Below are 15,174 nucleotides of genomic sequence, written 5' to 3'. Positions count from 1 at the left end.
TTCTGCGATTGATTCATTGTGATCTTGATTAATCATTAGCATTCATTGGAAAAAGACGAGGCCACAAACAAGCAAAGCATTGCCACTGAAATATAGTTGAGCAGCAAGTTGATTCTGTGTGCTTTTTGCGAAAAGCACAAGAAACACGAACAGCTGGCAAAGTGAGTGTTCGGAAAACTCCGATTGGAGCAAGTGCAGTGAATTCCCGTGAAAACAAGCGACACAGTGCACACGAAAACTCCTCCTGGGTGCTGATTACGTCCCATAATAGTGAAACCCAAGCAAATCAACGAGAACGAAGGCATCATGTGAAATCATCTCACCTGTTTCCCCGACAGTGGCTGTACGCATCAAAACAACGGGTTAGAAAAGCAGGTGTGCAATGTTTTTGGGTTTATAGAAAATAAATGTTAACCTTCGCCTCTACATCTTCGTCATCTAGTGCGGGTCACTTTGTTGTGTGTGGTTGTTACCGTGTGCAAAAGTTTAGAATACCTAGCGGAAAATGCAAAATAGTTTTTCCCCCTGAAACGCACACTAGACTCTCCGAAGGGAGGTACAACTCGTGAGCTAGTTTGCTATGTTTTGCTGTAGTCATGTGAAAATGATTTTACGTGTATGGCCACCACCCGTGCAGGCATCGGCTATTTGTGTAATTTCTGCCATAGCTAAATCTTGCAGGTGTCCTCGTGATCAGGGGAAGATTGAGTAATTCCTACCAAAAATTTGGCAAAATTGATAATTTCCTTCAATGGTGAAAATTATGGTGATAATGAAATCGTTAAAGAGTGATGCTTGTGTCCGTGTGTGTATGTTTGTATTACGAAAACGGCTATCAAAATATTTGCCCCAACCTGGGGGATGATTCAACCAATTCCTAAAGAGCCCCATCCGTGTTGATAAGCTGTGCGGAAAAGTTTTTTATGTCACTGTTTGGTGCGAGTTGTGGTGGGGGATATGTTAGAGAAAGTCCGCTGGTATCCCCAGACACAACACACCAAGTTGTGTCGTAGTATCGGGCTTATATAAGCTAACATTTCATCCTAATGCAATCCCGTACGTGGTGGTCCACGGTCCGTTGGCAGGAAGATTTATCGTAGCAAATTGCACGTCTGAAGTATCTCAATGCTGCTACTGCTCGGCTCTAGTTATTCTAGTTGGCAACAGCTATAGCAATCCGGGCTCGAGCTCTGTGCTGCGTATACCGTCAAGGCATACTTAATTGTGAACCAGACGTTGTTTGACGTAGTTAGAATTGATTGACAATCTTGCCCGCAATACAACTACAGACCACAACACGGGAATGCGACCACTTAAGCCACAATTCCAGCCCAGCCAAACGAACTAGAGAGCGAGACAAACAACTGCAAAATGAAATCGAAACTCGCGAAACAATTATGATTGTGCGCCACCTTACCTCCGAATCGCAGCGTGCAGTTGATTACAAAAGAGGCCGGACATTTCTCTGTGGTGTTTTATGTTTTGTTTTCTTCTTTGTTTGTAGGGTAGACCATATTCGGAGAAAGCTAACGCAATAAACGGACGCACGGAAGTGTGTGGGCGGAATGTACACGCAGTTTGGTACAACAGAACAAACGGTGAAAGTGTACACCAAAATTCAACTCCAAATTCACATAATTGGCGCTCGTGCATTTTGGCATTGCGTTGTGGAAAACCCAAAACATACCCACCCTCGGTCAGTTGGAAAACGATAAGAGAAACTAGCGTTTTCAGGGGTTCCAGAGATGAAAATGAATTTCCAATTCTACATAATCAAGTCCGAACAATTTCTCTCACACGGTTTCTACAAGCACCGTGAACCGTCCATAGGAAACGAATGCGAAGATGCACAGACAAACAGTACAAGATAAAATTCGTTATCACAATCCTTACATAGAAGACGGGAAGTGCAAAAACAATAAGCTACAAAACGGCAAAAGCACGCTCACACCAACAGTTCCCTCTTTCTACTGATAACTGTTGAGGTTTTTGAATAGTCTGTTCGCGATTGTGATAACAACAAGGGGTTTGTGCTGGACTCAGTAAGCTGCCTGGAACCGCCAGTCTGTTGAGACGAACGTTGGTAGCGCTGGAATCGTATGTGTGACGTGCCATATTTGTGGTGCCGTAAGTGCGATAATCGTCGGAAATTACAAAATCTGAATCATCGATTTTTGGAAGCAATTTTTCAATTGTTGTAAAAGGAAGCCGTTTCATGTATTACTTGGATACTCATTTTACTATACTAATCCAGTATGTCGACGGCTTATCATGAGGGCGATTGATTGCATCATATAAAGTGCTGTTTCAATATTTGATATTTACACACTTGCTATAGGATTTATGCGTACTACATTAAGATAAGTGAAACGGTTATTTTATAAAGAATAATCGTTCATGTTTGCTTACATCTTTATTTGGTTGTACAAACATTGGAAAATATACAACTCTTGCTGTGTTGTGCTTTTATAAACATGGATTTAAGATAACAAGAACTGCTGAAGAAACTCTTTTTTATTTCGTTTCCGTGCAATAATATGTGAAAGGCAGTTTGATGTATTGTAAGTGTTTTAGATTTTACATAAAAAGGAAAAAAAAACGTTTCCCGTTCATATGAAACAATGTTCCAGGGCAGTAAAAGAATTCCTCACTCAAGCGATACGGGGACACACATACCGCAATATAGCCCATAGAAAATGAAATCACTTACTTTAGATTACACCACACCTGGTCCGGAAGCACGTTTTCCCCAATGGGTCAAAGAATATAGGAAAACGGAAAACACGTGGATTGCGTGCGTGGTACACACGCAAGCCAGTGTTCCCTCCCCGTTTGTGCACCCTCCTCCTCAAACGGCGGGTGGTTGTCGCCAGGAATTTTATGTCAAATTTTCTTTTTCCGTTCCGTTTTCCGTAGGATCGACCATACGACGTTCACCCCCGGCAGGCAGAAAGTCTCCTTGTGGCGACTCTAGTATTTTGTTCGTTAACTCACAACACGGCGTAGGGTGTTCGAACGGTCAGGCCCACTTACAGGGGGCCGTATCTTTCTTCAAGCTAAACTGCTATTAAATCAACACGGCCGGCAGATGGACGACGGTACCATCCATCAGCTGATTGTGATAAGTATGTTCCTAGCCGGGATGGTCGTGATGGATTTTGATTATATGTGTGACTATTGGACGATTTATTCATTTTCCTGTTCCAGTCGAGCATGCCACCTTCCGGAGCAATGGTTTCCTTAAGCCCAATCCGTACGTTGAGTTTTCGATCGATGGCAAAACTTCACGCAAGACAGATATCATCAAAAACACCAACACACCGAAGTGGAACGAACGGTTCACAAGTATCGTGTCGCCCGGTTCAGTGCTGCACTTTCGTGTCCTCGACCATTCCAGTTTCCGCAAGGATTCCCTGCTCGGTCAGCAGACGGTCGAGCTGGCGGGCATTTTGCGCCACTACAACGGTGTGCTAGAACTGCTCGAGCTCAATATGGATCTGTTGATCGATGGGACGGGTTCGTCGAAAGCTAGTGAACCTCGTCAGCCGGTAAAGGCGGGCGAGCTAGTTGTCGTGCTTGATGGGTTAAAGATCGATATGCGTAATTTGGTGGGTGCTGGCGGAACGGGCGCTATGCGTAATAATGAGAGCGCAAGTAGTAGCACCAGTATGGTCAACGGAAATGCGGTAAGTGACCTTCGATTTAATACATAATCATAAGTGGTTTAATGATCAAATAACAAGAACGACGAATAGGACACTGAATAGTTTTTAATAGTAATTTGAGCTTTTTCCCGTTATAAATTTTGTGGAACTAATTTATTTACTGATAAAATGTATTGAGCGTAAGATGTATGTATCGTAATTCATGTCGGGAAAGACGCTTGAATACGGATGTCTTATTTAATTAATTTATCACATAGTTCCAATTGACAAGCTTAGCCTAATAATATCGCATTCATGCTTTAATAACCATGCATACGGCCAGATCAGTGCAAAGCTTTTGGGTCGTGGTTAACTGTATCGATTTTTCGGGGGGCCCTCCGGTGGGTGGTATCGATTTATATTTTTCTAACGTATGTGTCATTTTTCCTTCTTTGCACCATTTCCCTACCAATGACCTTGCCGGAATGCCTTATCATGTGGTAACGTTGTGCACGAAACACAACATCGCAACGCAGCAGCTGACGGTGGGTTCCACAGAATTGGCACAAAACGGTGCACACTATCACACGCTTCGGAGCAGCATACTAAACGGTGGCATTAGGGCGCGAATGCGTTTACGTGGCACCGGTTCCAGTGCGTCACAGCAGTTGCAACCGCCGCCCCCATCATCGTCCGGTGCTGGTGGTATCATGAATCATGCATTAGTTCCGTCATCTTCTTCCTCGTCATCGTCGTCGGCAACGGTGCACCAGTCGCAACATTCGCCCGCTTCCCACGCTAGCCAAAGCAACAACAGCACGAGTAATAACGCCACGTCGTCCGACTGTGTGCCCTCGTTCAACGAGTTCAGTATAGCTGCTGGATCGTACGGAATGGGTAACGGTGTAATGACGGCCGGATCGTCTCCGAATGGTGGAACCGGATCGCTAACCACTGGTGCAACTTCCTCCTCAACGGGAGCTATTCGAAGGAGTGGCATTAACTGGGATCAGCAGAATGTATCACCGGTAGCATCCTCGATGGCGGGATCACATACACGGTTGGGACCAGTTTATTCGAACTCCTCGCAGGAAGGACTCATCAACGGTGTACCGGGCGGTGGCCATACGAGCACTGCCTTGCTCCCAGTTGCCGGGGGCAGCCCTGGTGGTGTAAATGGAGCCGCCGGTATGCCGATGCCGATGGGAGGAAGCTTAACTGATCAGCAAATCATTCTGCAGCATCAGCAACAGCAGCAGCAAAATCCAATAGACGACGAACCCCTACCGGCGGGTTGGGAAATGCGTGTGGATAAATTCGGTCGGCGGTATTACGTCGATCATAACACCCGCTCGACATACTGGGAGAAACCACAACCTTTACCGGCCGGCTGGGAACAACGGCGCGATCCACGCGGACGCGTGTACTACGTCGACCATAACACACGTACTACCACTTGGCAACGGCCAAACAGCGAGCGGTTAATGCACTTCCAGCACTGGCAGGGTCAACGGCAACACATCATCTCACAAGGCAATCAGCGGTTCCTGTATCCGCAGCACGCGCAACAATCGAACTCGATCTCGGTAGCCCACGAAGAAGACGATGGCCTTGGCCCCCTGCCGGACGGATGGGAAAAGCGTGTCCAGCCGGACAATCGGGTGTACTTTGTGAATCATAAAAATCGCACCACCCAGTGGGAGGATCCACGGACCCAGGGTCAGGAGGTGAGCATGTTAGCGGAAGGTCCACTACCGCCGGGTTGGGAAATTCGCTACACGGCCAACGGGGAACGATTCTTCGTCGATCATAATAATCGTAAAACCACCTTTGAGGATCCACGGCCCGGCGCGCCGAAGGGTGCGAAGGGTGTTTACGGTGTGCCGAAGGCATACGAACGATCATTCCGCTGGAAGCTCAGCCAGTTCCGGTATTTGTGTCAGAGTAATGCGCTTGCGTCACACATTAAAATTACGCTTACGCGACAAACGCTGTTCGAGGATTCGTATCACCAGATTATGCGTTTGCCTGCGTACGAGCTGAGGCGCCGATTGTACATTATTTTCCGCGGTGAGGAAGGTCTGGATTATGGTGGTGTGTCACGGGAGTGGTTTTTCCTGCTTTCGCACGAAGTGCTCAACCCGATGTACTGCCTGTTTGAGTACGCTAACAAAAACAACTACAGCCTGCAGATTAACCCGGCCAGCTACGTAAATCCGGATCACCTGCAGTACTTCAAATTCATTGGACGTTTCATCGCGATGGCCCTGTATCATGGGCGGTTCATCTATTCCGGCTTCACCATGCCGTTCTACAAGCGCATGCTGAACAAGAAGCTAACGACCAAAGACATCGAAACGATCGATCCGGAGTTTTACAATTCGCTGATATGGGTGCGAGACAACAATATCGACGAGTGCGGGTTGGAGTTGTGGTTCAGCGTCGATTTCGAGGTGCTGGGACAGATCATTCATCACGAGCTGAAGGATAACGGCGATAAGGAACGGGTAACGGAGGAGAACAAGGAAGAATACATCTCGCTCATGACTGAGTGGCGAATGACGAGGTGAGTGACGTACGGGTTCAATGTTGTTGTGCGCAATGTAGTAACGTCCGTTTCTTTAAAGATGCGCTATTTGTATGATAATTTTAAAAGATTAGTCACTCAGTCATTTTTTTTTATTTTTAGTCTTCCTTATGCTTGCTAATCCCTAATTCTTAGTCGAAAATTGAACCTTCGAAAGCAATTTTCCAACGGTTATTGCAAGACATTTGGAACACACCGTCATCTCGAAGTTCTCTCTATATATATAGTTCTCTATACTATCGTGCAATAACTAAACAGTATTTGTGGCAAAAATCTTCTGTCAGCTCAATTGATTCCAAAGCGCACCTTACTTAGTAGCGGATGTTTTATCTGCTTTGCATAAACTACTTTCATGAAATATTTAAATATTTTAATTCTAGGGGCATTGAGGAGCAGACAAAAACGTTCCTAGACGGGTTCAATGAAGTGGTCCCGCTTGAGTGGTTGAAATACTTTGACGAGCGCGAACTGGAGCTGATGCTGTGCGGAATGCAAGAGATCGATGTGGACGATTGGCAACGCAATTCAATTTATCGTCATTATAACCGTAATAGCAAACAGGTCGTTTGGTTCTGGCAGGTAAGTAAATACATTTGTCTTTTGTTGGAGTACGTAATGCAGTAATATGCAAAATGTTTCTATTACATCTACAGTTTGTTCGTGAAACGGACAATGAGAAACGTGCCCGTTTGTTGCAATTCGTTACCGGCACTTGTCGCGTTCCGGTCGGAGGTTTTGCCGAGCTGATGGGTTCAAACGGTCCCCAGCGCTTCTGCATCGAGAAGGTGGGCAAGGACACGTGGCTGCCACGATCGCACACATGTTTTAATCGGTTGGATCTGCCACCGTACAAGAGCTACGATCAGCTGGTGGAGAAACTAAACTATGCGATCGAAGAGACTGAAGGTTTCGGGCAGGAGTAAAAAAGGTAGGAGATGGACTAATAATGGTGGGAAGGGAATCGGGACGGTTCACACGGGGGCACGGGGTTTGGGAAAATGCAAATCAAATGTGATCATTTTATGGGATATAGTGGTTCTTAGAAAATGTGGGAAGCCGGGAGCTATAGGGATGATACAATGAAAGTATTTTGTAAAGTACTGTATGAGTGTGTATATCTATAAATGTATATGATAATGAGTTGCTGTGTTCTCAAACGGAGAGCTCGTGTTGATGATGTTTATTAAACAACATACGGATTGTATGAAAGTTGCGATGTTTTTTTAGAAGTTGCCCTCCGGTCACGGTGAATTTTGTACTAATAGAAAGAAGCGATTAGTTTTGTGTTTTTTGTTTGTTTTTCAAACAGGAATTGGGGTGTAAAACTACAATACATACACAAATATTCCTTGTGCGTTCTTCGTGTGTACATATTGTTATGTAAAGAACGAAATCAATATTGCAAAGCATTGCGTAAAATGCTAAATTTTGCATGACACAGCAATTGTCCTTCACAACTGGTTTTCATGGTTTATTTGTTTCATTCTTTGGTTTATTCATGGGGAAAAAAGCAGATAAGGAACTAATTTATATGTTTTACCGCTGATACCATATTCTTTTGTTTTCCTTTCGTTCTACTCGACCGCATAATTTATAAAACTAAAAATGGAAATCTTTTAGAGGAAAATAGGAAACGATAAAAAAACGATGTTAGAAGCAAAATTATTACATACAAACAAAACACTAAACGACAGCAATTTGTGGGGCCATCAAGGTGTTAAGCTTGTACTATAATTTCCGTAGAGTTGTCACTAGTGAACAACAGCAACCTACACTGCATCTGCTCTTTATTGCTAGCGATTACTAGCTGTTTTAATGAAAAGGAAATGGAAAAGTGAATGAAATGGGGCGATATGTAAATGTATAGAACCATAAACAAAACATCCGGAAAAATTAGAAGAAACAATTCATCATGCAGTAGTAGATATCATCATTATCAATGATGGACTCCCGGAAACACACTGATACGTAACGGATCGTATCGTTGGAGGGGAAATGAAATATAATATCCAATGATAGATATTGTATTGTAAAGCAAAAAGGTAGATAAATAGCCACACTAAGCAAAACGGTTAAAGATTGTTTTAAACAATGACGATAAAGATTAATGAAATAGTTATATATATATATATATATTCATTAACACACTGGTTCAAGTATATCGAGTGTACTAATGGGTTTAAACTAGTACATAAACGAGAAAAGGATACAATTACGAGAACGCGATAACACACCACCATATGAAAAGTGTACAGAACAATAAGAAAAGGGATCCAATAAAAAGAAACCATGAATAAAACATAAGTGGAATAGAAAATATCAATAAACACAAGATAGCAAAACATTAAATTTTGCAAAAGAAAGGAAATGTGTTAAAAATCGTAGTTTACAGATGCACACCAACATCGTTCCACACAATCTTTCTTTAATGTTGCGGCAATTGCAATACGATTTTCTTACACAACACAGCAAAAAACTAATTTTATTACAAAGCAAAGAGAAACTGAAGTGTTATGTGTCTAGCATTCGCATCAAACTGTGTTCAGTTTGGTTGGTGCTAGGGATTAACTTTATAAATCATAATGTGTTTGCAATTTTTTTGTTTGTTCGCAGAAACAAACTGTACAGCAACAACCACAACAATATGATGAAAAAAGGCTAATTTGTAATTCGCTAGAAATATTCTTCGGAAGCAAAAAAGCTAGTATTGTATTGGCAGGCAAAAAGAAAAGTATCATTAATTGTACTGCGAACATAACTGTAGCTCTAAATGGTGATGCTTGGGTGGATGTGGCAAGCAGAAAGTGGAAAATAAAGACATATTTCAAATGGAGGCGAAAATTATGTTGTATTGCTGCTGGGGAAAGAAATAGATTACCGTTTGCATAGTTTTTACTGGTTTGGGCACCGTTATTGGACTGTGCCGTCAGGCATTCAGAGTAATCTGATAGACTGCATAATTTTGCCAAGTTTACTGAGCACTCTATTTTAAACAGAATTACTTGTTCTCTTTTCTTTTCATCTCTCTTTTCTGGTAATTCTAATTCTAGCTAGAGATACTTTCAGATCTTGTACATCTTGTACGACCTATTGGCACGATATGTCATCTATGTTATGTACAAACAGGCAATAAAAACCAATTTAAACACCGTTCTTCATGAATGGATCATTTGGAATAGTTTATTCATCTACTATAATACTAGTTGCCGATGAAGAAGACACGGGAGTACACACAAACTTTGATATTGCATTCTGTTGTAAGCAAACAGGGTTTAGATGAGATAATGGTTGGATATACAACCAAGATGTACAGGCGAGATAGCCAGTGTCTCAATATGCGACGATAGGTATATTATTCTGATTGGATGATTGGACAATTAACCAGGAAGTTTGCTGTTGTCCTGCTGGGTTTGAAGATTTATAAAATGCATATTCCGACTTTGAGATGTTGTCGATTGTTTGAAATAAAGCGTTAAAGTGCGTTGTATAAGAAATGGTAATACATCATAGAAACGGTTGAGCTACGAAATTGATTTTATGGGTTTTGTTCCTTTTTTGTATCTTTTGGTATGTTCGTCTTTTTTGGTGTGAATTAGTGTACACTTTCCTAAGATTCCACAGAAACAAATAAAAAAAAACCCAGAACGGACAGGTTCCGTGGCACCTTCTACTACAGTAGATGTTCTCTGATTTCCCCCTGGTTTATCTTTTCAGGCCAAGGAATTTATTTTTGGTGGTGTTATAAAAGTATTTTACTGAAGTATCTGAACAACGTTCGAACCGACGATGGGGTTCAGCTTAAGCTGATAAAATCCAATAAAAGATACACGGTTTATAAGAACGCTTTTTTTAAATTACACATTGCACACACGCACTCAAACACACTGCCGGCCATTCTAGCCGATAATGCAGCACTGTGCCATCTCTCTTTGCCCAACTCCATGCTATTTCGTGTCCATGTGCGTATTCTCAGTCATTTCATCCGTCTGCTTTCCGATCCATCTCTCCCTACGGTTCCTTTTTCAACGCTATGCCAGCGTTTCTTAACACACAAACAAAACCTCGTAGAATCGGTAGAAAACTTTGTTCTTTGCAAAATAAGTAACTATCTAAATTGTATCCACAGTTTTACAATGCACCCCGTATTGCAATATTGTTCGGCGACAACTAACAGCTGTAAATGATCCATTTTTGGCTAAATAGCGTACTATGTATGTATCTCTTGTTACTTTTATGAAAAATTTGTTCCACGTACACTCGCTCTGTAGGAGTTCTTACATAAGCAAGATCCGTTAACAGCGCAGTAGCAGTTACACAATGCCTACAAAGCTTTATGCTTACAAAACTATCATATTATAACTGTTAGTTAGCACCAAAAAATACTCGGAAATCATTTTGAACGAATGAAAATGGGTAATCCATATGTAGGCCTACGATCAGGAACAGTTCTCATTTGTCTTGCTTGCCCTATAGTCCCTAGAGTCCCTGTAGTACTTTCGTTTAATGCTATCCGACACTCGATGGAATCCAGTTTAGTAGTCTCCCTGGTACCAGAGCAACGTTTCAGTCACCATCAGCTACGGAACTTATCGTACACTCTAACGAACTTAGCATAATCGCGCATTAAAATTACGCTCGTAGTAGTAGTAGTAGTGATAATATTAATAATAATTATTAAAATCATATTCGTACTAATCATAATCACAATTAACGCTTTACACTTAGCAAAACCGTCGCTCACAGCTGCCCATCGCAACGGTTGCACGTGCCACAACGGTACGGTTTGGAACCGACGGTTGTTGCTAAACGGTGTAAAATAATATCACAAACTCAATCCAATACCGGTACCATCGTTTGCTTCCGATGCCGGTGGATGACGGGGCGCACCGAGGTGCGTTGGCAACAGCTTTCATAAAGCGACCGAGGACACGATCGGTGTAGAATGCGTTTGCCAACCGTTTCGTTTGTTTGCACAAACAGCCAGCATGGGAAACGTAATACTCAGATTCCACCGGGTAGTACATCTTAAGAAAGTGTCAGTCTGATGGGTGACGGCTTGACCGAAGATGGGATACACGCTGCTTTGTTTTAGCAGGACCAACATAAAATAAACAGCTAGGGAAGAAATTAAACAGAGTATAAACAATGAAGCACAGATGATGCAGTACAGTGCGATGAAAAAAGAACGATCGTAGGAAGAAAGATCGGTGCGCACTGAGTGATCGGTCTTGCACTGACACGGATAGTGTTGGGGAAAGAGATCGTGGCAACAGTCGGCACAATGAGTCATTACGAGACGATCACTAATGGAACTGGTACTAATTCTATGGCAACGTGCGTTCCCGTTGCTACTACACTCAGAATAGGGATAAATGTATGACTTGCTGCCCGTGCTTGACCGTAAACACCATCCTCCCGCAGTCGGTTCACAGCAGAGCAGCGCATCATTACGGTCGGTTTGCGACGCGTGAAGTCACCAGAGGTTCTTCGGCAGCACGTAACCATTGTAGTTCAGCCCAAACTTGCCATCCAATGCTAGCAATGCCCCGGTCGGCACATCATGCCCTTCCATTTCTCCGCCACCCTTTTTCATGCTAAACATTTCATCACCGGATCCAGCCTTCTTTCCGACATCATCGTACGTGGTGACCGTTTCCTTGCGTCCATCTTTCGTGGATAGTGTGACGGTCGTTTGAGTGTTTCCTTGGGAATCCCGGACTGTGCGACGCGTTTCATACGACTGAAATGAAAATGCAGGAAACGAAGAGCAACGTATGCAACTAGCTTCATGTGACAGTGTAGTGAACACGTATAATACCCCATCCGGGCGGCGAATCGTCTGCGAAATGATGCTTTGACCAAACATGCGCGGTCCCTGGAATGCGCCCTCAAACAATCCACCTTCGGGGAAACGTTGCTGCAGGCCACCGTTGCGTCTCATCGGTTTGGAGATACCGGTACCGGATGATAGCCGAGTCTGGTCGGTTATACCATGGATTAGATCCATCACTTTCTCATCGTCGGTTAGTTTGCGGCGTTCCGCTGTATCGCTTTTATTTTCCACCTTGTCCGTGCGTTTCTTCGGCATCAGTTCCTTCAGATCGGGCGATATGCGCTGCAGCAGTGAATGGAGTTGGTCAGCATAGATCCTAATAAACGTGAGATAGAGTTCGTATACATTTTAGTTAAATATCCTTCAAGAGGTACCTAACCGATCCACTTACTCTCCATCCAGGTCAGTATCTTGCCGCTTCACATCCTTGCCGTGTTCGGCTTCCTCAAAGCCTGGCTTCAGGAAGTCTTGCTTCAAATCATGATCGAACATTTTCACATTATCTGTTTTGGTAGAATACGGGTTTTACATCTATGCCATGTACTAGTTTATTGTGGACGCTTTTTCAGTCATTTCCTTACCGTCATACTCTTCGAGCGATTTCCACATCTCCTGCATCTGCTGCTCGAAGTACTTTTGCATTTCGATCGGGTTGGTGAAAATTTGCACCCCGTAAATTTTCCGATTATCAAACAGCTCGTCATCGCTGTCGTCCTCCTCTACCCAGATTGGTTTGCGGAACTCGTCCTTGAGTGTTGCTTTTTTCTTTCTATATATATGTATGGATGAGTGTGTGTGTATGAAAAGTTGTGAACCGGAAAATAGAGGGTATGGGAAAATATGAAAATACATTTTTCTACACCATGGACAGGCGCATTCGCACTGTGTTTGGTAATAAAATAAAAACCGGTGCAAAGTAAGAAGCGGTTAGTGTTAACTGCATGGAATCGACCGAACAATTACCTGTTATCATCATCGTCATCCTTCCGGCCGTCTAAACCCATAAATTTTTTTAACAGGTCCATCTTTACGACGCAAATTTTGATGCCTTTTAAAGGACACGGGTTCAAACAAAAAAATACACTGCTACTTGAGAGGCGAGAGCAGCAGGGTGCGGCGGCGACGAATTCTATGTTCCGCTGGCTATATGCTGGTTTGTTTTGATGCCGAAACTGTGTGTATAGCAGCAGCTTGCTTCGATTCGTTTGTTTGATTACACACGCGACGATGAGCACGGTTTGGTGGAGCGTATTGGGTTTAGATTGGCGATCACGCTCAGACGAAATCGATTGGAGGACAGGTGGGTTTGGTCTGATGCAAGGAACCCGGGGTGTGTTTTACCCAAAAGTCACGTAGGTCACCTTTCGGTTTGTCGTCACCTGATATTTTGTTTTGCGTATCGCACACGAGCAAAAGAATGCTCGAGCGGTGGAATGTTTAGTATTTTCGCGTTTAGAAGACACAATTGTGCTGTAATATTTTCCACTTTTCGTTGCTGTAACGAGGTTTTATGTGCCAAACAGACAGGCGAGTGTGGATCCGAGATGAAACCGAAACAAAACCGTTTTGCCGTTGGAAAAATGCTAAAGCTGATCGAATAGACCAGTATTCAGCGCTAGGGAGAAGAATAGAGTTTTGGCGAACTAACTAACAAAGTACACGAAATAAATGTACACTTTTGTAGAAATTCCAACTGCTGATGCTGCTCGGATGAAAAGGTTCTAGAAAAGTTCGAAGGCCCGACTCGACTGATAGTGAAAATCTCCTGTTCAACTGTCAAACCCAGTGGGGGGGTCAGGCGCTTTGATGCGCGTCAACAACGCAAGCGCAGCAACAAACCCCTTCTTCCACGTTATGTCCGAGCGAGATGGCAGTATGCGAAATTGTTTTGCCAGTCAAATTGAAATTGACTGCCTGGTCGGTCTGGCGAGACATTATTTCATCAATTTTTAATTGCTTTACATTATGCGCACCGTCCATAAAAATCTGATAATGTTCTAATACGTTGCATTGTTGGTAGACAAGAATCGATTTAATTGCCCAGCTTCGAAAGGAAAAAACACAATAAAACACACACAATGAGTATTGGAAGGGAACCGTTTGTTTGTTTTTTAATCCTCCGTTTATTTGACTAAAAGGTTCAACGAAGCAACATGGTGCAGCAGAATGTTATCATCAACCTAGACACATAGATTCTCAGTGGTGATGATCGATCTTCTCAAAACGCAGCCCACAATATCCGCAAGCGTGAGCACCGGGTTTATCCTACGAAGAAATGTGTGACAAATCCTTTAAAATATGCAGCCATGATGAGCCATAAAATATGGCAGGATGATGTTTACCAAATTGATGTACACTTTGGGATGGCCTAGAGCGGGATCGGTTCCACCGTCGCAGCATACTACACGCTGTTCCGATTTGACGATCGGCGCTTCGTCAATCAGCTTAATGGCCCAGTTCGGATTGACCACTTTAGTTGCGTTCACGAAACGTGCATTCCGGTAGTCGTTAGCTTCATAGTACTGAAACACAAATGGAAATTACAACCAAACACTGCTACTCTTCCGCGGGAAGGACTTGCGTAATCGTGCCACTCACGGGCCGATGCTACCTACCTGGCCAGTGTGTGTGATTTCATCCTTTATTGTGGCGAACTGAGTAGCCAGGACCTGTGTGCTGATGGGTCTGGAACCGATCACGTTCGCCAGCCGGCGTACAGGCGAAACAATAATCCGCGAGGCCATTCCGGCGTGAATTTGTGTTGCTATTGATTTCTCTGTGTTGTTTTTATTCCGAACACAGACCGTTTTGGAGAAAATTGGCAGCTGATTGCATTTGACAACTGTGACAGCTGAAGCGATACTCGATTGTTCGGTTAGGTTTGCTGCTTTCTTGATGATAAACTGCTGAATGAGATTTTAAAATAATATAAAAAAAATTTTTTAACTCACCAACAAATAATTTTGGTATCCTTTACAACCCAGCAAAGCTAAAAAGCAGAAACGAATGTCCTTTTCTTCTTTCCCTGTTTACCACCCACACGGTTGATCGAACAACCCATCTCACGCGCTGTCAAAAAGACCGACCGTGAAACGAACATGAAGAAAAAC

At 43.3% G+C, this 15,174-nt stretch overlaps 3 protein-coding genes across 5 annotated transcripts; 1 reads left to right on the top strand and 2 right to left on the bottom strand.

Annotated features, from left to right (window-relative positions):
* Window positions 1–68: 68 nt before the first annotated feature.
* On the top strand, window positions 69–9,061 carry LOC128302143 (E3 ubiquitin-protein ligase Su(dx)). 3 transcript variants are annotated; one of them, XM_053038890.1, is made up of 6 exons: window positions 69–375; window positions 2,917–3,125; window positions 3,208–3,686; window positions 4,184–6,210; window positions 6,612–6,810; window positions 6,885–9,061. In XM_053038890.1, the coding sequence occupies exons 2-6, from the start codon at window positions 3,089–3,091 to the stop codon at window positions 7,152–7,154; spliced, it is 3,012 nt and encodes a 1,003-aa protein (XP_052894850.1). In that variant the 5' UTR covers window positions 69–375; window positions 2,917–3,088; the 3' UTR covers window positions 7,155–9,061. The 3 variants fall into 3 exon arrangements, with proteins under 3 accessions (XP_052894850.1, XP_052894848.1, XP_052894849.1); XM_053038888.1 differs by having other exon boundaries at window positions 4,181–6,210; XM_053038889.1 differs by lacking the exon at window positions 69–375 and adding an exon at window positions 2,111–2,127 and having other exon boundaries at window positions 4,181–6,210.
* A 327-nt stretch (window positions 9,062–9,388) lies between these two features.
* LOC128303734 (uncharacterized) lies at window positions 9,389–13,761 on the bottom strand. Its single transcript, XM_053040790.1, has 5 exons — window positions 13,028–13,761; window positions 12,646–12,833; window positions 12,456–12,567; window positions 12,050–12,380; window positions 9,389–11,971 (listed from the first exon to the last, which is right to left on the bottom strand). Exons 1-5 carry the CDS (start codon window positions 13,087–13,089, stop codon window positions 11,705–11,707), a joined length of 960 nt encoding a protein of 319 aa, XP_052896750.1. The 5' UTR covers window positions 13,090–13,761; the 3' UTR covers window positions 9,389–11,704.
* A 396-nt stretch (window positions 13,762–14,157) lies between these two features.
* On the bottom strand, window positions 14,158–14,898 carry LOC128304122 (NADH dehydrogenase [ubiquinone] iron-sulfur protein 6, mitochondrial). Its single transcript, XM_053041262.1, has 3 exons — window positions 14,680–14,898; window positions 14,407–14,586; window positions 14,158–14,329 (listed from the first exon to the last, which is right to left on the bottom strand). The coding sequence occupies exons 1-3, from the start codon at window positions 14,806–14,808 to the stop codon at window positions 14,261–14,263; spliced, it is 378 nt and encodes a 125-aa protein (XP_052897222.1). The 5' UTR covers window positions 14,809–14,898; the 3' UTR covers window positions 14,158–14,260.
* Window positions 14,899–15,174: the final 276 nt, after the last annotated feature.

Source organism: Anopheles moucheti, chromosome 3, assembly GCF_943734755.1.
Source record: "Anopheles moucheti chromosome 3, idAnoMoucSN_F20_07, whole genome shotgun sequence".
Classification (NCBI taxonomy): domain Eukaryota; kingdom Metazoa; phylum Arthropoda; class Insecta; order Diptera; family Culicidae; genus Anopheles; species Anopheles moucheti.
The sequence above is the reverse complement of the archived record's forward strand: the minus strand, read 5'-3'. Positions and strand labels throughout refer to the sequence as shown.

Coding starts and splice junctions, on each gene's coding strand:
- LOC128303734 (XM_053040790.1), bottom strand. CDS start 13,089: ATGGACCTGTTAAAAAAATTTATGGGTTTAGACGGCCGGAAGGATGAC. Junction 12,834..13,027: donor GATGACGATGATGATAACAG/GTAATTGTTCGG, acceptor ACATATATATAG/AAAGAAAAAAGCAACACTCA. Junction 12,381..12,455: donor GATACTGACCTGGATGGAGA/GTAAGTGGATCG, acceptor CACGTTTATTAG/GATCTATGCTGACCAACTCC.
- LOC128302143 (XM_053038888.1), top strand. CDS start 3,089: ATGGACGACGGTACCATCCATCAGCTGATTGTGATAA. Junction 3,126..3,207: donor CCATCAGCTGATTGTGATAA/GTATGTTCCTAG, acceptor TTCCTGTTCCAG/TCGAGCATGCCACCTTCCGG. Junction 6,811..6,884: donor AGGTCGTTTGGTTCTGGCAG/GTAAGTAAATAC, acceptor TTACATCTACAG/TTTGTTCGTGAAACGGACAA.
- LOC128304122 (XM_053041262.1), bottom strand. CDS start 14,808: ATGGCCTCGCGGATTATTGTTTCGCCTGTACGCCGGCTGGCGAACGTG. Junction 14,587..14,679: donor AAATCACACACACTGGCCAG/GTAGGTAGCATC, acceptor TTTGTGTTTCAG/TACTATGAAGCTAACGACTA. Junction 14,330..14,406: donor CCAAAGTGTACATCAATTTG/GTAAACATCATC, acceptor ATTTCTTCGTAG/GATAAACCCGGTGCTCACGC.